We start from the raw sequence: 24,980 nt of genomic DNA, 5'->3' as shown, positions 1-24,980 counted from the left end.
ATAGGAAGAAGTAAAAATAAATCGGAAAATCGGAAGACGAGTTAAAAACCGGAAAGTTTCCGGGTAAATCGGAAGGGTTGGCAGGTATGTGTTATAAATACTGCTCTATAGGTGGGCCGGCGTAAGGTTGCACATGACAGCTGCGCACAATGTTGGTCACACTGCAATGGCGCACGAAGCGATGTTGCCACTGCAACAATTGCTGATTGCACAACACGTGAGTTTTTTTTTTAATGGAAGAAATGTTTTTAATATCATCGCGATGATACACAATACAAATGAAATCCGCCGACAAAAATCGAACTTTCAACTCACCGATTACTCATCACACAAATTGATACGAAATAAATATACTACGAAGTTCTTATTATCGCGATGTTAGAAAATACGGAAGAAATCGGCCGACAAGAATCTCACTTTAAATACACCAATAAATGTTAAAATAATATACAACAGCACTAACACAAAAGGTTTCAAGTAAAATCTATAAAATTTACGAAAATTTAGAAACCTTATTTTCATACCTGATTCACAAAGGTAGAGACTCGATAACCTCCAGATCACTGCCATCACTACCGTCGCCTTCGTTGTCATTGACATCATCGTCTAGGCAGATCATCAACTCCTGACAGTCACTGATGATGCCATGTATTGCCAGTGCCGATTTAATGAATGTTGTGACATGGCTAATTTTCTTCATCCACAAAGCCGCATCCATTCGAGCAATACTCTCCCGGAACAGTCCTTCCGCTTCAGTAATTGTGAAGGACTTGTTATTAGTGCGTACGTAATATTTTACTTCACCCTATGCCGTACCATCTCATTGAGGTTGAAGTGACAGTGGTACGGCAACAACCTAATAACCTCGTGCCCTTGTTCCTTCGCTACCTCGTTGACTAATTTAGTCATACACATTTGCGCTGGAATATTTCTTTAACGCAGCCATTCCACTAACAGTTCTTTACGGGAGCTCGAAGTAGGGGTCTTGTTCATTATTACGGAGTGGTAAGGTGCATTGTCCGTAAAAATGACAGAAGGGACTTTGGGCTCTAATCATCGTACCGTGTCTTCGTATTGCATCTGCCTGGAAATAATTCCTGTTACAGGGGATAGCTTAATTCGTTTCATTCCTGAAATGCTGTGAAACAAGTCCCTACTATCAGCCCCGTTTCCGCTACTCCTATGTACCCCAGTCCCTTTTTTATTTTACTTCTGTTCTTGGAGGCGGACACCTCTCTCAATAACAGTACGTTTTGAAAGCCCTAATGTTTGATATATGCGTTCCACAACATGATATGCAGGAATAGAGAGACGGCTATACAAGCGTACGAATTTCCTCTCCCTTTCGTAAAACTCGCGAGTTCTGCACACTAATTCTAATGCCTGACTATTAAGGGACACTCCGCGGCGCAAAGAATTATCACTTCGCGCTTCATGACTATGTTGTCGTTTCTGAGACATCGCACTGCACTCGTTAAAATAAAATGTCACAATTATCTCACAATGAAAACAATACTTCCATAAACGCGCGAATCACAACTGACCACGTGCTAGCGGCGACAGACAAAACGGCAACACTTCAATACGATAGTCAAGCTAGTTATAGATGGCACCACTATACTACCCATATTGCCAACAAAAATCAACTGAAAATAGTTAGTATTTATTATGTGACTCGCTTAAACTTTATAACATTTTTAAATGCTTATATTTGTGTAAGAAAATAAAAGATTATAAGCACTATACGGAATTCAATACGAATTAACATGAATAAAATGCGAAACTGTATCTGACATAAAAAGTAGTAGATTGGCGATTCTGATTGTCTGGTGACGTTCTTCAGTTCTTTCTTGTAGTGGTGCCAACATGACTTACAACTGTCAAGTGCAACCTTGTGCCGGCCCACCTACAGCTCTGGTCTACAGAAAATGCTTAACGCTGCCAAAACAAAGAAATGACTGAATGGAGAAAATTAGTAATAGTTGACGCAAGTGTAATAGGAACTTGGAAACAATATTCTTTAACCCATGAGTAAATAATGCCAATATCGAGCTTGAATAATAATAATAATAATAATAATAATAATAATAATAATAATAATAATAATAATAATAATAATAATAATAATAATATGACTTGTGAGGTATGGCTATGAAGTGTTTACATGTACTTATTAGTATTACTATTATTATTTACATAGTCGGACAATGGCATTATTTGTGAGGTTATGTCATGAAACGTGTTGTATACATATATTTATATGAGTTTAGTTAATGTAAGAACCTGTAATTAATAGCATATAATTTATTATTACCTGTATATATGATGTATAATCCACAGTGACATTGTGCAACACACTGTAATATCCAGAATAACACTAGGTACGACGAGAACTATTTAGAACCTTCCTTACAATTGTAACTATGTATTAGGCATTCTAAAATTTACAAGAAAAGGTGTTGTGTAACCTGCTAGAAGCCTGGCCAGGCAATATATATATGAGGCAGTCTTGGTGGTGAAGTTGAGTTATTGGTTAGCTGGAGTTGCTGTTGTGAACATGTGCTGTGCTTAGGCTGACATGCTAACATAAACACTCAGCAGTCAACTGTTTCAAGGTTGCCATCTCCATGTGCTTCGTGATAGGCAGATGTTAAAGATGGTGGTTTGTTGACTTGAACGGTTAATGTATAACCTGTAAATACCGTATCTACGTGAATAATCCCCGCACCCTAACTTTAGGTAGGCTAATTTTTTAAAAAAATGGCAACATTGACACAAAAAAAAAAAAAAAAAAGCATCCCAATTTCGTTCCCCATTTAAAAAAAAAAAAATGTGCGGGCATTATTCACGTAAATACGGGTATTTGCACGAATAATCCCCGCCACCGTATTTACGTGAATAATACCCGCCACTGAATAATCCCGCATCCTAAATTTAGAAAGGGTGATTTTGAAAAAAAAAAAATTCCAACATTGACGCAAATAAAACCCGCACCTCAATTTCGTGCCTCAATTCTTTTTTAAAAATGTGCGGGTATTATTCGCGTAAATACTGTAATTACAAATAAAATCCGTGTAAGCGAGTGACAGCATTTTGTGTGCGTCTTTGTGACTACATCATAGTCTTGTGACGCAAGATCACAAAACAATTTACCTTACTGCTTAAATATGTCAGCTTTCATGATGTACTTTGAATATGCTTTTGTTCATTACTCAGGATGAGAATGTAGAAACAAGTTCCCCACAGAAGACAGGCAGTTTTGGCAGTGAAATTTATTGATAACTTTCTTGATAGAACAGTCACGCAACTCTTACATGAAGTAGATTTTCTATTTCCCCTTTGCCTTGCTCTAATCTATACATCTACATTACACATACATTTTTAAATAACAAGTATCAATATGAAATAATTTCTACTTATTTTTATGCAGTCCTCAAATCAAAGCTTAGTCAAATCCCACAAAACTTCGCTTTCTTAATGAAAGAGATGAAATAATACACTCACTGAAGGTCATCAGCCCTATGACTGAAGAAGAATAAGGACACTGGGCACTCTTGCTTTCCCAGTTTCCAGATCTGATAGAAAAGCTATACATGGCTGAATGCACAATGACTTTGTGATAAAGAAAAAAGAAAAGGAAAATTAGATTATTTACTTAAACAGATTACCTAACTTCAGAATTAATAAGCTCAAAAGCAGGATCAAAACTACTGAGGAAAAGCTGCAGGACATGCAGAACAAGAAATAACTTCTGAAACTAAAGAGAGCACATCCAACTAAAGCAAAACATGTTACAACATGCAGATACTAACCTGGATCGTTTTCCAGAGGGTGGTGGCGGTGGTGGTACCTGCTCCTCCATGCTGAACCGCAGTCCACTGCCCGCCTCTGTGGTCATGCTGGGTGCAGGTACTTGAACTGATGGTTGTAACGATGCAGCTGTTAAGGGCACAGATACCACGATGCCTGAAGTCATAGAGTTCGAACTCTGGTGTGTACTAGGAGGTGGTGTTATAACGTTACTGGACGGAGCATTCACAATGTTACTAACGACCACTGACTCTGAACTTACATTAGTAGTTAATGCACTAGAATGGTTAGTACTATCAACTTTCAGTTTCTTAGGGTCAGCCACAGAAGAGTTTATCATGTGACTATCCTGAAGACTGGTTGTATTTATGTTCCCACCATGAGAAGGATTTATAACTACAGCACTTACACTAGATAGGGAGTCAGACGAGTTTTCAGAAGGCATAGTAGGAGTCCGACTTCCCCCTGTCCTACGTTTTTTCCCTACCGTACTAGGAGGAGGAATAGTATTGCGTGGGGTCTGTTGTAAAATGTCAGTTCCAAACGCACTCTCACCTTGTGGCATCACAACACTCTCCACGAAATTTGATGTTGTGAACTTTGCATTTCCAGCAATGCTGTTTGGCACAACAGCAGCAATGGTGTCTTTGTTAGATGACGGACTAGAGCCCTTGCTGGTTTCACCAGTAATGTCTGGACTAACAGACGAAATGTCACCAGTGGCAGGACTATGGCCTCCACCAATCTTCCCCACTCCGCTACCCTTTCCCGAGTTGACAACTGCAGCTGTTGCTGCCTTTCCTCCACTCTTCCTCTTAGCACCTCCAACACCTTGCTGTCTCACTACAATGTCCAACTCCTTCTCTGGTGATGAATCAGACGACCCATTATCAGCGGGAATAGGCTTATATGGGGGTATTGTCTTCACATTACCTCCTTTCTTCTACAAATGAAAAATTTATGTGTAAGTAGATAACATTACCACACCAGTTCAGTTTTAGAGGAAACATATTATGCTGATACCACAGCAGGAACTAAAAAGACATAAAGGAACAACTTTGTGAAATGACAAAGTGAAGGAGGGAATCTTAAGAATTATGGAGAGAATGGAAAATAACTAAGACCAGAGAAAGTACGAGGAGGTACACTGCAGACTAAATAATATGATAAGGTGGTTGTAATAAAGTGGTTGCTGAAAAAATAAGGTCTGAACTATTCACTACGGAAATAAAGACGACCTGAACAGTGGGAAGAAATTATTATATTATGGATTTGTTAAAGACAGGAAGGGTGAAAACTGGGAGTTGAAAGAGTAAACTGAGAAAGAATACAGTTGCAGTACAATGAAAAAGGAAGTTGATTCTTAGGGATTGCGGTGAACATCATGAATGGGAAGACAAACAAGCCCCAGAAGACTGATAAAGGGAAATTATAATACTCTGTCAAAATGTATTATTTTATATACAGGGTCTCTCATATAAACTAAGACCGTCCAAGCGGCATTTTTACTCTCCGATACATAAACTGCAGTATTGGAGATGCGCGCATAGTTCTTGACTTTGAAAGCACATGTTCAACTTGGCAATCATCAGTTGCCAGTCTGAATCTCAGCTGTTAACATGGTGAGACAGTTATCATTGCAACACCATATTTTCATACGTAAAAATTATTTTAAGTACGAGTCGGCTCCACAGGTATGTAATGCACTTGTTCAGCAATTTCCTGGTGAAGTGCCACCTTCAGGAGCACAGATTCATGTAATTGTAAATACATTTGAAACTACTGCCTCAATGCTCAATTTAAAAAATGCACGCACACAAACAGTTTTAACAGAGGAAAAGCTAGATGGATGACATTGGTGCAAATCTTGAATGGTCACCGAATATATCACACACAAAATTAGCACAACAAGTAGGGGTTTCGGTTTCTTCTGAACAGAGCTACAAAGCTGTTGCACGTTAAACTGCACAGGTTAACATGGGCCCATTGTTTAAAACCTACTGATTCAGCCGCATGAGTGAGATACTGCGAGTGGTATCTTGCATCACTGAATGATTGTTTATTCGACCCACAGCTTGTGTTCCTTTCGGATGAGGCCTGGTTTCAGCTTAATGGCCACACGAACAGTCATAACTCACGCTATTGGTGTGCAGAAAATCCTGATGGTGTTTATGAAGTTCCTCATTATCATAGAAAGATTGGTGTTTAATGTGTTGTTAGTGCAAGACGAATAATTGGGCTTTTATTTTGAGACAACAGTAAATGCAAAGAGGTACCAAGATGACCTTTTAGTGCCATTCTTCGATCAGTTAACAAAAGAAGAATTGTGTGGGTGGTTTCAACAAGATTCGGCACCTGCTCGTACAGCAGATGATTCCCTTCTTGCAATCTCAGAAGTGTTTGCAGACAGAGTGATCAGTGCTGGTCTATTTCCCCCTCGTTCTCCAGATCTAAAAGTGTGAGATTTTTTCTTGTGGGGTAAACTGAAAGAAAAAGTGTATTGAACAAATCCTCACACATTGGAGGAACTGAAAGAAAACATTAAGAATCAAATCAGAAACATTAAAGTGGCAGAACTCACTCGCAACAGCCAGAATGTGGTTACCAGACACAATGCCTGTATAACCCAGGAAGGAGGACACTTCCAGCATCTTTTATATAGCAAGATTTCATATAAGATTGTATACGTGCTTAAAGCAGGGCAGCGGCGCAGGATTTAAGTTCAACTTAGGCAACTGCCGTAGTGCAGAGTACAAACACCGTGCGTTTGGTCTTAGTTTATATGGGAGACCCTATATACAATTTTTTCTTTTGTTACTAGTTTTATATCTCACTGATTCAGGTTTGTGATGAAGATGGAATATGAGAGGGATAGGACTTGAAAGGAAGTGACTGTGGCCTTAACCTTTTAAGTGCTGAGTTTTTTCATTCGTATGTAAAAAAAATTATAGAAGCGTCAATTTTTAACTTATCAGTGGGGTGATTACCTTAAAATGTTTATAAATGTTGGTTGTTTATAAATCTAAATGCAAATGGAAAATCCTACACTTATGTTCAATATTATTTTGAGAGAAACAAAATTACACTTACGTGCCCATGCATGTATTATCTTTATACAAAGTAAAGAGCCCAAAATTATATTATTTCCGACAATCTGTAGGCAACTAATACATGTAAGTTCTTAGAAGTATATAAGTTGATATTTTAAATTCTTTTCCAAACCTGGAATGTGGTGATAGTTAACTGTTTTCTACTGGTTTTTTGTGATGCCGATTTGTTCAACTATTTGCACCAACTCCACTGGCACAAAAGTTTCAATAATCAATGATTTTCAGGTTGTCATCAAACACTACTTGGCCCCCAGAGCCCGTCACAGTTACTTGAATCTCTGGTGAAGAAAAGTAATCAATCCACCACGAAAATAGTGATAAAATAGCTTTTGTATTCACCGTGTTTTTCTTCTTTCGTTTAGAAGGATGCTCCGTTTCTCTCTCACATACAATATTTTTGGCACTCTCTCTATCACTCTCACTTTCAAAATTGCTTAACAATTCATTAAAATGATCATCTCCATCATCACTTTCCACTGTGGATAATAAATGAAAGATTCTGTGAACTGAAATAACATCGCTGCAAGATCAAACAATTGAATTGAACTGAATTAAAATTATTTTAAAACAATTTATATTCAAATAGTTTTTAAGAGAAACAAGATACCTGAAAATAATGTACTCAAAAACTCAGTGATTCACCTAAGCTATACAACAGCTGAAGATGTTCTCAAATAAGAACGAAACATGTACCGTTTATAATTAATTAATTTGCTAAAAAGCAAATAAAAAGTATCAAAAAGATGGAAGATTTTCAAGTATTGTAAGTCTCTGTGATTAGAATTTGATACGGAAAATGAAGCTGATTACTTGCAAAAGAAAGCCAGCAGCCAAGCCAGTGCGTTAATCATAACCCCCCACACTTTCATTATGACAAAATACAGAAAAATATTGATAGGAAAGGCCTATGTTACAGCCATCAAGGCAAAAGTTGTGTAAAGTGTGGAACTAAAAAGGATTGGAAAAGAAAAGGGAAAAATTATAAGCAATGGATTTAAGTGCTGCAACTGTGCCAAGACCCAAGTGACCAAAACATGATGGTCTGAGATTGGAACTTGACTAAAACAGGGAAGTATATACTCACCTTCACTAAATATATTTGTGACAGACCGATTCAAGACAGAAACAAAAGCAGCATGTGGAGACTTAATTGTGATTTGGAGAAAGGAGAGAGAAATTGAAGAAGTTTGATGCAGTCAATGGAAAAACATAATAAAGAAATATTAATAAGTGTGGCGAGAAGCAAGATGATGATGGTGGTGGTGGTGGTGGTGGTGGTGGTGGTGGTGGTGGTGGTGGTGGTGGGTTTTTTTAATAGCCTCATGTAGCCCATGTGATGCAGACACACTGATGAGGGAGTGTGGAAAATTGTGTACTATTGTGGTGGAGGAGTGTTGTGTTGCGAGTTGCAGAGATGCTGGGAACAGTTTTAAAGATTTACTGTAAAAGCCCCAACCTGGCTGGGAATCATGTCTGAGGCCCTCTGAACCAAAGGGCACTACACTGACCATTCAGCCAAGAAGCTGGCATGAGAGGTGAGAAGAAAAAAACAACAAAAATCAGATAAAATCAGATAAAATGTTTGTAGAGAAATTAAAGCACAAGTGAAATCAGTAGGATAAATTATTGGGAGTGTCTGCTATCAAGGAATACAAAATATAAAACAGAATAGACACACCAGTGAAGGCTTAAGAAATAGGTACAAGGAATATTAAATACCTAATGTAAATATGCAGCTGAAATTTGGCCAGTAGTAAAGGAAGGTAAAAATCAAATACAGGTAGCAGAAATTATATTTCTGAGAAGCGTGACATAGAAGACAAAAAGAGAGACAGTGAGAAATGAAGACACACAAAGGGACCTTAAATTAAAACTACACTAAACTTAAACTAAAGTTGAATGATACAATTAAGTAATTAGTTAAGAGTGGAAGCCATTTCTTTTTTGTTTCAACTCAGTTATTCTGTAACTGTTAGGTTCTTCAGTCTGTAGAAATGAATTCATGATTTCATTTTTGTTAAATACCTGAAAAAGAGAACATTTAACAAGACATTAAACATGAAAAAGAAACAACTGAATTATACCAAATAACAACAAACTATAAAACTACAGATAGCAAAGAGAGGTGCAGAAAGACCTAGATTATGAAGCTAGTTATGAACAGCATAAAGGTACAAAATCTGGTCTGGAACACTGTGATATATGAGGTGTGGTGGAAATTTAATAACATACAAAGGAACTACATTTGCCTTCAGTTGAATGTTGATAAGATGAAATTAAGATCATTATATACATTGACAGTCCTATCCCCCAGCACTCTATCAATACTCTATATAATCATAATTCTGCCTTCTTCAATTTGTCATGATTTTTAAACTTCCACAGACGATATGCACACACAAAAATTGTGCATCTCCGTCTCGATCTGGAAGCATGTGATTTCAAAGAGTTGCAATTGCTAACCCTGTTAGCAATTTTCCATTATGCGGACATGTGCAAGTATCAGTGTAAGCAAAAAATTGAAATCACATATTGTCCTTGTGTCTGCGAAGTGGCTATGGTATAATTCGCCCAATATTGAACCTTACATGACTGGTCAAAGTTCTAAGATGAAATATTTCACACAGTGTTTTTTGAAGGTGTAAAAATGGTATATCAGAAGCAATGTATAGGCTGCAGTTGAAATAGGTTGATATGAAAAGAAAAAATATCTTGGCTTCAAGAAATTTTGGCAGAGATACAAATATATGGTATGGTACATACATGTGGTATTAGAAGAGACAAAACAAGGAAAGAAAAATAGAATAATTACTTAGAGAGAGAGAGAGAATTGAATTGAATTTACTGATAATGATGATTTACATGCCACTGAGGCTGAAAAGCCCCTTTATGTAGTGTCTCCTTATAACACAATACAGGTTTATGAATATACTAACTACATTTTATAATATTAAATTATTAAATTAAACTTAAAAATTAAAATACAGATATCAATTCCAATAATAAAATATAAATTATATAAGAAGTAATAAAGTATATCACTCAACTTATTAAATATTTTAGACTACAAGAATCTAAAGAATATAAAAAACAAACAATTTTCTTAGAAATATACATATTTCTGAATGCGAGACACAAGAATGCCTGATCTCAGCCCCTTGCATACTCCTCTAGGAAGATAGATGTTAAGGACCGCTTTAGTTGGGTACAGTTCCTGTCATTTACAAAACGGTGAAGATTAGAGACATTGAAGATACGGGATGCAGTGCAAACAAAAGATTTGTTAAATTTAGTGGTACGATGAAGGGGAATTTGAATGGTAGTTTTTGTAAACCTATTATCTCTGTTATGTACTGACTCCATAGATTTAAATGCATTATAAAGGTAGGATGGGGTTTCCAGTTTGAGATTTTTGTGCGTAGCAACGGCTACGGAAATTTCCTGCCGTTCCATTGCAACTGTATGTAATAGGGTGTTACATGTTCATCACACCTGGCATTTGTCACGTAACGAACACATGCGTTTTGTACCCTCTGTAGTTGTATGTTCAAAGTTTCAGATAAGTCGTCATATACGACTGATCCATAGTCAATTATGGGGAATATAAGACTTTGAACAAGTAGTTTTCGCATAAAAGGTGGTGTACATGACATGTTACGTTTCAAAATATGCACGGATGACACAACTTTTCTGATCACATTTAATCAGACCAGGATAGGGGTGTGTCGAAAATGAGTCCTAGATTGTTAACTGTGTCACTATAATGGATATCTGTATCTAGAATTTTTATTGCTGGGAAGGATTTGAGGTCAACAGTTTTCAGGAGTTTTGAGTAACCTATGCAAATAAGCTGGGTCTTAGCCACATTTAATTGGAGGTTATGATTTGCGCTCCATTCGATCAATCGAGAGATATCATGGTAAAAATGCATTATACAAGAAGGTGCGTTAGTGGGACTGAAGTGGAAGTAAGCTTGTAAGTCATCAGCATACATATGAAAGGTACTACTTTTAAATACTCCAGAAATGTCATTAATATAAACAGAAAAACATAAAGGACCGAGGACTGATCCTTGTGGTACGCCCCAGTTTACTGATTCCCAGATAGAGGATCGTCCGTCAACAAACGTGACTCTTTGTGATCTATTTGACAGGTATGATTCAAACCACGACACAGCACTCTGGGAGAAACCAAATGACTTCAACTTTGCAAGAAACAACTCATGATTAACAGAGTCAAATGCCTTAAAGAAATCAAAGAGACACAAAATAGTAAGCTGCCTCTTATCAATAACCGCGCGTATATCATCCGTAACTCTCAGCAGAGCCGTAGTAGTACTATGGCCACTCTTGAAGCCAGATTGGTAGGGATTTAGAATGTGATATTTAGACAAATATTCACATATCTGCTCATGAACAATTCTTTCTAGTGCCTTACTAAGTGCACAGAGGATGTTGATAGGCCTAAAATCACTACAGACTGTTGGGATTTTCTTCTTGGGCACAGGACGTACATTGACACGCTTCCATTCTGAGGGATACACTCCATTCTGTAGAGAGAAGTTAAATAAATGCACAAGGGCAGGAAGAAATATGTCAATGCAATTAGAAATCATGGATATTGAGATATTATCTGGACCTTTATCTTTAGTTTGAATTGATCTGACTGCTTTTTCTACCTGTGAAGGGTGTACGTACATGAAATAGAATTTATCTCCGTTACTTGGAGTGAGAGATCTATAATGATTGGCAGTTTCTGATACTTTCGGAGAGTTGAAGTTAGAGACTGATGCCATATAATATGCACTTAATTCAGATGGAGTAACAGGCATCTGGCTATCTAGAGAGTGACTGACTCCAATACCAAGTGATTTTGCAGCACGCCAAGAAGCTGAGGTGCTCTTACAGTTACGGAAGATGTTGTACGTATACTTCACTTTAGTGTTTCTAATGACTTGTTTCGTCTCATTACGCAAGACCCTTAATTGCTCGTAATCATCTGGAAGTTTTGTTTTAATAAATTTCTTCCTAGCTCTGTCCCGTTTCCTTATCTATTCCTTAATACGCTTATTGAACCATGGTGTTGACTGGTGTTTTACGAGAATTCTTTTTGGGTGCGCATGCTTGTCATAAAGAGAAAGTACAAAGCGAGAGAGACTTTTTGATCTATGTCATTAGACTGGAAAAACACATTCCAGGGTAGTAATTCAGCGTCAGCACAAAACTTATTTACGTCAAATTTACTGAAGTCTCGAACAAGAATTGTTTAGGAATTTGTTTTGGCATGGATAAATTTAATACAGCATACAGCAAGTCTAGACCAGAAAAACCGGCAGCTGGTTCCTGCCTGTATTCTACTACCAACTCATTGCAGTTGGATGAGATTATGTCAAGAGTGTTATCGGAAGTGGCAGTATGAAAGGCTGGATTGAATGGAAGGCAGTCGAGGTTACAAGTGTTGAGCACATCACGTATGTTTTTGCTTTCAAACGTCCCAGTTCCGAAACGACCATTAACATCGCCCAGAACAAATACATTTTTATAATTCATAACAGGAGAATACATATCGTTCAAGAATGTATCCATGAACCCTACTTTTGGTGGACTATATATACAAGCAAAAAGAATTTTAGTGTCTGAAAAGGCTATATCAAGGATTATGTACTCAGGTTTCTTACTGTACTCTCCAGGAGATTTGCTAAGTACACTACATTTTATGCTGTTCTTCAAGTAAACTGCAACACCACCAGCGGCTCTGTTTATTCTGTCATTACGGAAAATATTATACCCATTGAGACAGACGGCAGAATCTGGTACTGAAGGTTTAAGAAATGTTTCACTTACTGCAGTAATATCAAACGAACTCTTGCCAAAAATGTGCTGGAACTCAGATATATGGGAGGAGCCAACAAGAGACTGAGAACTGATATGAATGACCTTAAGATACCTTGTGTTTTTCACACTAACACTGTGTAGTAAGTCAGATAACACACACTCATTATTTGTGATGAATACAGTATAGTATAAAATGTTAAACACAATAGATAAATAACAGATCGTTCAAGAAGTATGATGTTTTTATAGCCTATATCAATATAAGAATAATTTAAGAATTTAGAAATTATGTGATGAAGTGAGATAAATAAATGAGTAGAAAATGTGTATAAAATCAATCGCGTTAGCAATTATTTCTAAATGAAAAAAAATTATAACTAATATACTACACTAAATAGAATGGTTGCGAAAGAGAAACTTTTGAATTGTAAGCCTCACCAGAATTATCTTTACTTCTCGTCCAAGGTAATTCGAGTAATCATGTGATGCACAGGAATACGAATTATCACACCACATCATTTCAGTGGAGCTGGGTAGCGTTTCTTCAGTTCCTCGAGGTCCCGTTCCGTCTTCACTCGATGTTTCACATCACCAACGCGCACCATTACGACACCATCCATAGTCCACACTGAATTTAGTCCGAAATAGCTTACAGCACGTTTGAGAATGTCAGTACGGGTCTTAGTTAGGTCCTCCCGTATGATTATACCACTATTCTTTAACAGCCTATTTGATTTGAAGACTGCATTTCAGTAGGCGTATGAAACAAATTTCACAATGATGGGCCTGGTTTTGTTGTGACTTCTGGTACCAACTCTTTGCGAAGGGTCGATCATCGCGGGATCGAGTGGAACATTGATCTGAGTGGCAATCTCCTGAATGCACTTGTCCGTGTCTTCTCCTGAAGTTTCAGGTACTCCAAATATATGTAAACTGTTCCGACGTTGATAACTTTCCAACTCATCTGTCCTATCGTTTAACTGCCGTTGAAGATCAGTTATTGCCTCGTCACATTTTAATTCTCTTATTACATCAGTATTGAAATCAATGCTTTCTTTAAGTTTCTGTATGACCTTATCAGCTACTCTGTCTACAAGTTCATCGAGGAGTGAACTGTTCTTAATGAGATTATCCACCGTTAGTGACACCGTAGTATCTATAACCTCCCTGCTTACGCTGGTTTGCAACGTGTCCGATGGAGTGCACTGATCATCGCAGGTCAAGATGTTGGCAGCACTGTTCTGTGAATTTAGAGGACGGCTGATGTTCTTCACTTGTTCCTGCGTAGTTTCAGCAGTTGCCACATGAGAGTGTGGGCTGTCACAGTTTATTTCCTTGCCTTTAGAGGGTGGGGTGGCACTCCTGCTCGCGGGTGATACGGGCTTTAGCCTTCACTTGTTTACGTGAATTACCCACTGTTATTCAAAAAACATTTACAAATTACTTACGAATCACGATACCTTCTTCCAAGTAAAGTACTTCTGCACTTGCACAAGTTAAAACACTACTGAATGTACACTTGATGTATACCCAACACCTTCACAAAGATAAATACTGGAGAGGCTCACACTCGCATCTATACCACCATGAGGTAGAGAGAGAGAGAGAGAGAGAGAGAGAGAGTGTGGGGGGGAGGGGTGGTTAGGCTGCTCTTTTTAAATGAAAATATTGAAGCCGAGCACTAAATAATTCCAAAGTCGTGAACTTTTATTACAGTATGTGTATACAGTGGCCTCAGCTGTAACCTTTTCCAGTTACTAAACAAAGCAAGGCCACCCTGAGCCTCGGTTCTTTATTAAACTCATGAAATGACAACAGCTAACCACACTTGATAGGGATTTGAAGGTTGGAAAGGGATGGGGCAGAGTCCTGCAGAGTGGCCCAGCCCATGAGCTGCTTCCGCAATAGATTGCAATGGGCTTTGAAACGCTCGAACGTACGAAGCCCGTGACGTCATCGCACGAGCCAGTGTGGGCCAGCGCTATGTCATACGTATGTGGTGAGCTAAGCACAGCGCTGTGGTAGTTCCATTGGCTAACTGACTGCTTCAATGTGTACAGCGTACTGCGTGTCAGCGGTGTGCGTTGCATTACGGTCGAGTGGAGACGATCAAGTTTGCTGTGATTTTCAGTTTGACTTCTCCGTCTATCCTGTTATCGGAAACGAATGTGGACTGTAGTTCCAAAAGAAAAGAAACCATGGCAAAAAAAAACATGAAGTAAAAAAAAAAGAAGAATTAAACGAACTAAAAACCGCACAGTACAAGACTTCTGAACTGGAAACTAAATCTAAAAGTTGTATTTGGTTGGTATTCAAGCCTGCAGTTGGCAGTGATGGGAAAGACTTTAATTTTGTGTGCTCTACGATCTGCGGTAAATTTTATGTATACACTAGCAGTTACCCGCTGCATCTCGTGTGGATTTCGTAATTTGATAAAGGTAATCGTTCCTCGGTACTGTACTAAGACATTGTCTGAAATTCCCTAAAGTATAAAACTTCAGTGAGAAATTGAGTTTCATTTACTGCAGAAAACTATTTGTAAGCCACGTTTGTGGTATTGCCTTTTGGGGCTAAGATGACCATGCGACATAGAACTGTACACGTGAGAACGTCTTCTCTCAGGTAAAAAAGAAAAAAAAAAGGTTTCTTTATTTTTAAAGGAGATTCCAAATACATAATTCCACATCTGTAACACCTTCAGATTTTGAAATATAAGTATCCGCACAAAAAGAATTCAACCCCCTTATCAGCCCTTCCTCCACCCCCACCTAAGTGGATTTTCTGAAAGAAAAAAAAAAGACATTTCTTTATTTTTTTAAAGGACATCACAAGTACCAAGTTCCATGTCTGTAACATGTTAAGTATTGGACAAACACTGTAGATATTCCGGTACTCACTTCAAAAATTCACCTGCTTTTTCAATTCTTTTCAGTCCCTTAAGTGGTTTTCCTATAACAAAAATTACGTGTTTATTCATAAAGGAGCTGCCAAATACCAATTATCACGACTGTAACATCATCAATTTTTTAGATATTTGTATCCTCATGAAAAAAATTCAACACCTATTTCAAACCCCCCGCCCCCGAAGTTGATTTTACACCCCAGAAATGTTTTTTTATTTTTAAAGGTGATGTCAAATACCCATTTTCACGTCTACAATATCTTTCAGATTTTTTAGATTTAAGTATCCTCATGCAAATAATTCAACTAATATTTCAGTCCTTTCAACCCCTTAAGTGGATTTCTTTCTTTTTAAAGGAGACTAATACCAATTTTTACGTCTGTAACAACTACAGTTTTTGAGATATCAGTACCCCAATAAAAATAATTCAACCCACTTTTCAGTCCCTTTTACCCCCCACGTTAAGTGTTTTTTTCCAAAAACAAAATACCTGTTTTTTATTTTAAAATTCTTTTTTTGCTAGTTGCTTTACGTCGCACCGACAGACATAGGTTTTATGGCGACGATGGGACAGGAAAGGCCTAGGAATGGGAAGAAACTGGCTGTGGCCTTAATTAAGGTACAGCCCCAGCATTTGCCAGGTGTGAAAATGGAAAACCATGGAAAACCATCTTCAGGACTGCCGACAGTGGGGTTCGAACCCACTACCTCCCAGATGCGAGCTCACAGCTGCACGCTTCTAACCGCACGGCCAACTCGCCCGATTTTTTAAAATAAAAATACCAATTTTCACATCTGTAACATGTTAAGTATTCGAGATATAATGTAGTTATGCTGCTCTTAAAAATTTACGCCGACCCATATTTCAGTCCTTTTTATCCCCTTCCCCCTTAAGTGTTTTTTCTCAAAAAGGAAATAATACAAGACTCTCTATTTTTAAAAGAGATTATAAATACCACTTCACGTCTGTAACATATTACGTTTTTGTGATATACTGTAGATATACTCAGGGATTATGTGTACCAATTTTGGTTGGCAGCTATGGCCAAACGTACACGCATAATTTTGCTGTTGTAGAATCCTGGAGCTGACGTTGCCATGGTTGGGGCAGTTCATTTCTTTATCCGATTCCAAGAGCAGGGGTTGTGTGGTGCCAATATCTCCATAACGGTTGGTTTTAGGGCATTAAAGCATGGTATTCGAGCCCGTAGGGTTTAAATCTAAGAATTTCATTTTTGTCTATATTGAACTGAGAATGGAAGATAAGAAAACTTCCCGTAGGGTTTACCAAGTTTTGTTCTTTGCCGTAGGGTTTACCGAGTTTTGTTCTTTGCGTCAAGGGGCTGAAAATGAGCTTTGTCTCGTCCTTGCACGACAAATTCGATATTTCGCCTATATTAGCCTATTATTTTTATATCTTTCCCGTCGCCCCTCACCTCAAATTGTTTTGAAAATAAAATACAGCCCATGTCCCTCAGGGATAATGTATATTTACATTAATAAAGGATTTTTAGAATCGGTCCAGTAGTTTCTAAGATTACCCTCCAGAAATACACAAACTAAGAAAATTCGCACTCTTTTTTTATTATATTAGTATAGATTAAAGGAGTTGGACATTTTGTCGTTTTATGGATTAGATTAGATCAAAACAAGTATTCCTAATATTTGCGTGTCATCAGACTCCACGACTATGCCACAACCTGCCAAAGTAATGAAGTTTTCTTCGTGGACTGGCGTTCGTGATGTTCCTAATCCAACAGATGAGCTGGAAATATATTTAAAGCAAAACTGTGGAATGGAAGAAGATAGATATAGCGTCCTATTGGAGAACAAACGAGCAAAACTATCCAAAATTTCACCAGATCGCTAAGAAAGTATTATGTATGCAAGCATCAAGTTCAGCTCCAGAGAAAAATTTCAGTTCAGCGGGCTTCATTCTCAATGCACGACGGTCTCTTCTACAACCTGACAATGGTGGATTTTTTTTTTTTTTTTTTTTTTTTTGCTTCACGTCGCACCGACACAGATACGTCTTATGGCGACGATGGGTCAGCAAAGGCCTAGGAATGGGAAGGAAGCGTCCGTGGCCTTAACGTACAGCCCCAGCATTTGCCTGGAAAGGGAAACCCACGGAAAACCACCTTCAGGGCTGCCGACAGTGGGGTTCGAACCCACTATCTCCCGAATACTGGATACTGGCCGCACTTAAGCGACTGCAGCTATCGAGCTCGGTACCAGACAATGATAATGTTCTTCTTTTCACTCACAGTAATTCCATTCCACCGCCATTAGCAATGACCAACAAACTACGCACACTAAGTAAAAGCTATGTTCAGGTTTGTTTTTGTTGTTGGCATATTGCACGTCATTTCAGTTTGTATTTTATTTTGAGGTAAACGAGAATGAAGTCCTATGAATATGCTTCGTGTTCTTTAGATTCATTCTCAGTCAATTGCAGATGAATATTAGTTTATAACAAAGTTTCTGTTCGTTTTTCAATTCTTCTTGCTTGCAAATTTGGCCAACTGTGGACCGTGTGAAACTTAATGCTTTCTGGCCAGTCTTCTTCTTTTCTCTTCCCAGAACTTATTCATTCATTCACTCTTTATTTTTCTCTGCTCTTCAGTTATTACAAATTTGGGCCTGTTCTTCTGCTGCTCTTCATGAAATTCGTGGTCATCTACTCGAGTTCTGAACTTCTTTCTGTTGAGGATCAATTTTGGTGTTATTTTAATTTCCTCTGCGTCCTTCTTAACCTCCTCCACCTATTTCATTGTCCTCCTTAATCCAATTATATATTTATATATCCTTTTAGTCAGGCGGTTGTCATTCATTCTGAACGTTTTTCAATTATTATTATTACAGTGCAGGAGAAATCTTTACCATTTAATTTCAAAATGCGATTAGCCTACTTTGAAATATGTTATTAGCGTACGGGAATTCGTAGAGTGAGTGATCCGAACAGTAGTGTGACGTGAACATTTCGTTGTGCGTGGTGCACATGTTATTGTGGAGTTGTGCTCAGGGTTATTCTACTGAGCCCGCCCAGTGCGGTGGACTGCGGTGGGCTGTATGAGACCAGTGCTGTGGGCCAGTATGCTGCTGCGTCAGAAGAGACCGGCACTGCACGGGCTGGGCTGCCGGAGCCCATGGGTTTGAAGTGCTGCGCGGTGGGTCTGGCTGCAGGACTCTGGGATGGGGAGAGGGAACATTAATGACTTCAACAAAGAAAACAAATCTGGAGCATCTGTACCCACACTGGGCGGCTGATCATGAGTCAACGAAAGGATTAGGGGCCGCACTAAATCTACCAATGCCAAGTAAATATCATGGAAATAAGAAATATGGAATGCAATGTCATACGATGGCAGCCTGAAACCTGAGGTTTCCGGGCTTGAAGGTATGAAATGGGTTACCAGCCAAGGAGAGGTGGGAACCAGGCCTCACTTGGAAATTATGAGATCAGTCAACAATCCATGACAACTGCAATGGAGAACGTACATGAAAAGCTGAGAAATGGCACTCTAGAAACGTAGGGGATAAAATTTGACATCCAGCTAGATCAATGGGAGTAATAATGGACATGTAGAGCAATGATATACAGTAGAGAAAGGGGTAAAACAAACAGTAATGAAGTTACAAACCTGCTCTGAACATCAAACAGTACTGAATGTCACCAGAAACCTGCCACTGTAATGACAACGGATGCAGTAAGGAGGAGCTACAGCCCACTTTGCGAAGGAGTCACTTGCTCTTTTGCAACAACACTAACACTCTACACTCGGCAGATTTCATGTTCCCAATGCCTGCACATGAGGCATGTTGAAAGAATCCGTTTTTCATTCAGGGGTTCACCTAGCAAGGTTTCCAAATTACAAGAGAAGATGGGGTCATTTTTTGCGCCCTTGCAGCAACCTGTCCTCATCAACAGGTTCAATAATCTGAGGCCATTAAGAACAATGGGCGAGACATGTGGGTGCACATTTCAAAAACATGCTGTACAACACAGATATGTGTTGCAGTCATCATCCTGCACATTATGATGTACCTTGATGTTCTGAGTATGTCTATTTGAAGTCCTTGATGTTCTGAATATGTCTGTAATTTCAGTTCAATTTGTTTTGCCACATACTATATTACTCAGATAGTTCTGAAGTTGATCCCCATCATCCAAGCGGCATAGCCATGCTAGTGCCTCAGTAATTGGAAAAGTACATTTCCAATTCTGAACCTTACTCAGACTGCTTAACGGTCCTTCAAATAAAAGGTAATTCCAAGGACATCAATTTAAGCCAGGTCTGCACACGAGCTGCTCATAAATCACGAGGCAATAGAGGATTTACATGAACAAAATGAACTAATGGGACCCTAAAAGAATCCTGACATAAAATGTAGCTATGGGAGATCTGAATGCAAAAATAGGACAAGTTGGTGAGATTTTGGGTCAACACAAACTACAGTAAAGAAACAAAAAGAATGACAGATTCAGTTCTGCCAAGATAAAGAACTAGTTACCGGAACAGTGAAACCTTGTTAGTGCATTACTCATTAACACGTTTTCTCGCTTAGCAAAATTCGATGTCTCGATTCTCATCGTATTAAATCTACATAAAAATACCTCACCACGTCATGAATTTTTGCTATTACCGCTTAGTACGATCACATTTTTTCTAGCCCTGAAACCGTTGTTGGTCATCGCTGGTGAAAGGAACGCGATTTCCAACTTGGGTAAAAAAGTGTCCTCGCTACAGTTGCGCGATAACAGGAAAAGGCCTTGAATTCCTGACCTTTATCTGATCAGTTGCACCTTCGGGGAGCAAGCCGTTAGCGTCAGGAATGTTCAGTTTTGCTTGCCGGTTATCAGCGAGATTGCTGAATAACACAGTGAGCCTGTTTGTACTTGCATTTCACACTCCATTCAGAAATCAGAAATTGATTTTGTGTTGAGTGGTACAGTGAATGGTAGCAAATATTTGTCACCTGATAGCCTACGTCTGGACCAGGAATATAATTGTGTGAAGCTGACTAGTGTGATGCATATTTGTCTTGTGACAGCCTAGTTAAGGATTCGCAAAAAGTAGTGAAATTCCTTACCAATGAAGACAAGAAAGTGGACTGGAACTGCATCTTTAAGCGTGCAGATGCAGCGTAAATGTTGAAACTCGCACCTTCGAGTCGGTCAAATCAAAGTTTTGTCGATTCAAAATGGCAGCCAAAGTCGCAGTCGCACATGGTCGAGTGTAACCTCCAATTCACTGTCTAAGAGTGTGACCAGAAAATAATGTCTAATAACTCACTGCTCCAAAATAAAAGGCTTCTGCTAACACTTGTTTTTAGAAACATTGTGATCTGCAGTAATACTTTGATATTTTTACTGGCCCCTGTGCAAATGTTTTCATATTTTTGTTGTCTGTTATTTTGCACATCTTTCAGAGCACTGTTGTTGTTATTTTATAACCCCAGCAGACAAGGTTTTCATATTTGTTCTCTCATGTTTTTCACACCTTTTAATATTCTCCTCTCATATTTAGAAATGGTAGATATAGTTTTCATTGTACCCGCGCATACACACAGTAAAATGCAGTCATGTCGGAAAAAATTGTATCTAGTGTTACCATATCCTTGTTGGATAGTTTTTATTTCTGTATTCAGTAGTACATTTTCTTGCTCAACATGTTCTTTTTTCCTTGTCCCCTGCAGAAACGTCTTAACGAGGTTTTACTGTATTATGAATACATGGTTCCCACTACCATCACGCCATCAGTACACCTGGCCGACTGTCAGACATCAGATTCACAACGATAAATAATAGTTTCCAAAATTGTGCAAAAAATATGTCCAGGAGCTGACATTAACTCAGACCATACCCAGCAGTTGCAGAGTTGTGAATGAAAATTTAGCTAACAAACCATCAGACCAAGGTCTGATGAAGAACCTGAAAGATCCAGAAATTCAAGAGTCTCAAGACATTCTCAACACCAAAATTGCAAACCTGGATATCAGATACGAAGAATGGAATCAGCCTAAAAAGGCAGTAAGTACAAGAAAGTGTAGTTAATCGATTATGCATTTTAACTTTAGAAAAGAAAAAAAATCACATGAACAAGATTCTTGGGCTAATGGAACAATGGAGAACTAACAAGAATGGGGTGGCTTATGAGAACATACAAAGAACCATTAAAATAAAGATAAGAGAAGCAAAAGAAAAAGTGGATTATAAAACATTGTAAAGAAAGTGAAGATCATGAAAACAAGCATAACTGTTTCAATATGTGTAAGAGTAAAAGAGATAACGTTCACTACCCAAACACTAGTTGAAAGAGGAAACAAACTTGTTGAGGATAAGGAGGACGAAGTGGTAGTATGAAAGCAATACACCACACATTTCTTCGAAAATAATTACTCAGAATCTGACGATGTCAAAAAGGAACTGGATGGTCCAGACGTTCTCTACAATTAGCTGTAGAAAGCCTTGGGTCAAGTAAAATCTGGTAAAGCCGCTGGACCAGATCTAATCAATACAGAACTGCTTAAACTGATTGATATTAGCGATTTCCTTTTCTAGATGTTCAAACAAATCTACAACACAGACAATATCCCTGAAGACTGCCTGAAATCCACCTTTCTCAGCCTGCCAAAGAAATTAATTCTAAATGATGCAGTGATTACAGGTTGATATCTAAGAGAGTCATGCTCTGAAAGTGTTTTTAAAAATTCTACTCTCTTGATTATGAGTAAAAATAGGGAAAAACATCAGTAAAACTCAGTCTGGGTTCAGAAACAGATCTTGGTACTATGAACGTACTGGTGTCTATCCAAGTTTTAGTTCAAAAATGTCTTGACCAACAACAAACAAACTGTCTTTGGTTGCTTCAAAGATTATGAAAAAGCTTTTCACAGAGTTAGAAATGATGTTCCTATACATGTTGAAACATACTGTATTGGGTTTGAATGTAAAGATGTGATTAAGAAGCTGTATTGGGATCAAACAGTTCACATCAAAACTGAAGGGTGTATTTCCAAAGTGACGCATCTCCAAGAAAAGCATTTTTCAAGAAATGCCACTTTCTAATAAATGAATTTGCTAGTAAGATAGAGATTACATTTTTTCTACGTAGCCACATGACTTCAAAAATGTACATTTTGCCTTACTGATTCCTTCGATGTAAAGTTGGCAGATTGTTAACTGAGAGCTGAAGGTTCAGAGTCTGGAAATGCAAGTCCTCAGAAGGACTGTCTTTATTGTTATTTAACTTGATTTCTCGATTGTCATAACCGTGAGGCCCCGTAGGGCTGTACGACGGCATATTATTGTTGTTATTGCTCTATTAGCACCACCCAGAGGACACGTGTAGGGTACTTTAAGGTTAAACCTACGGACGTTGAGCAACGTAATGGTGGCTAAAATCCTAGTGCGAAGAATACCATCGAAATGAGGGGGGGTCTTGGATTTACATCACTCTGGAACTAAAGAGGGGTTCAAAATGCAAACTGAAATACTTCACAAATGCTGCATTTAATTACAATTTAATAATTTCAAAATTCATATAGCATGAATAGAAAATAAAAATTCCTACAATGTAAAAGAACAAATTTAATTTGGCAAAACCTTATATATGAATGGAAACAAACAAAGTTTACTGTCTGGAGTTATACCTTGTATTTCTTAACACACATATTTTGGGGAAAGAATGTTTGGAAGCACCTATAGACCCATACAATTCACATGTTCAACTCACAAAATAAGATTTAAGAAATCATTATTACATTCTAGTTGAGGGACTAACGTTCTTCTTTGTGTGTTTCAATATTCAGCAGTTGAAGAAGAAGAAAGCATTCTATGATAAAATGCCATGGCAGGATGTCCTTCACGTGTACCCAGTTTATCGAGAAGGTTCTTAACATCCATGACTTTGCCTTTTTTCAATACATTGCCCAATTGTACTTATTCCACTTCAAGAAATGACCATTTCCTACCTCTTCCCAGCAGGGCCTGCTTAAACACAACATAGAAAGGACAAAACCACGAGAGAAAGAGCAGAGTCCCACCACAATCAGTAAACAGTCACGTGATATGTGCGTGCCAGGCCATTGATCATGTGGAGTTGTGGCACTATGGAAATAAAAACAGTGAGGAGTTGCATCACTTGGGAAAAAATACAACTTTTGGAAGCCATTTTAAGCATGATATACTCCCTTCCGAAATAAATATATTTCTACATGATAAATTAATATTGTGAGAATGTGCACATTCAACTTTAAATCCGAAAAAATGGAGTTGTGTCGCTTTGGAAATAAGCCCTTCCATTGGAGACCATATTGCTGAAAAGAATACAATGGGGAACAAACATTTCTAACTAATACTCTGAAACCATCCTTCGAACTACTGACAATCTTGACAAAGGAATCTAGATGAACAGCATCAATGACGTAAGCAAGGAGTTCAGCATTAAAATAAGCATTCTAAAAATAAATTCATGGTAATTAATCACCAGTGATCTGCATTTCAGGCAGTCGCTTAGGTGGCAGATCAGTTTTTACCTAGAAATTTCTTTAATAATTTCAAAGAATTTGGAAATTTATCGACCATCTCCCTCAGTAAATTATTCTAGTCCCTAACTCCTCTTTATATACACAAATACTTGCCCTAAATTATCCCCTTGAATTCCCACTTATAAAACAACCACTCAAACTTATTCGTCTACTAATATTATTTCACACCAGGCCGCTTTCTTCCCCACTCCCAGCCCTTTCCTGTTCCATCGTCGCCATAAAACCTACAAGACCCTCGACTGAGCGATATATTCCGAACTGTCAGTCCGGAATACAGGATACTGGCTGCATTTAAGCGACTGCAGCTATCGAGCTCGGTAGTTCTCACATCAAGTAATCCTGGCGAAGGTCCCATATGCTGAAAACATACTCTGATAGTGGTCTTACCAGAGACTTATATGCCCTCTCCTGTACATCCTTATTACAACCCCTATATACCCTCATAACCCTATGAAGAGATCTGGAACCTTCATTTACAATCCCATTTATGTAATTACCCTATGAAAATATTTCCTTAAACACCTAGGTACTTAAAATGATCCCCATGAGGGAATTTCACCCCATCAACACAATAATTAGAACTGAGAGTACTTTTCCTCTTTGTGAAACTCACAACCTGACTTTCATCCCGTTTACCATCGTTACCATCATTTCTGGTTCACCTGTCCTTCCCAGATTAAATTATTTGCCATTTGTTGATCATGTTTCCTGTCATTTGCATTACCTTCCCAACTGACATTTGGTAAATTGAGATCACCCGCTATAATTACG

The 24,980-nt window shown here is 38.2% G+C and overlaps 1 protein-coding gene across 10 annotated transcripts in view; it reads right to left on the bottom strand.

Moving 5' to 3' along the window:
- Nucleotides 1-24,980, bottom strand: part of Alh (Alhambra) — a 338,473-nt gene that overhangs the window by 229,575 nt on the left and 83,918 nt on the right. For all 10 annotated transcript variants that reach the window (XM_067150502.2, XM_067150503.2, XM_067150504.2 and 7 more), the window contains one exon: nt 3,813-4,753. In XM_067150502.2, the coding sequence (XP_067006603.2) occupies nt 3,813-4,753 (941 nt within the window). The remainder of the gene's footprint in view (nt 1-3,812; nt 4,754-24,980) is intronic.

Source organism: Anabrus simplex, chromosome 6 (assembly GCF_040414725.1).
Source record: "Anabrus simplex isolate iqAnaSimp1 chromosome 6, ASM4041472v1, whole genome shotgun sequence".
In the NCBI taxonomy this organism is placed as follows: domain Eukaryota; kingdom Metazoa; phylum Arthropoda; class Insecta; order Orthoptera; family Tettigoniidae; genus Anabrus; species Anabrus simplex.
This window is presented reverse-complemented; position numbering and strand designations above follow the sequence as displayed.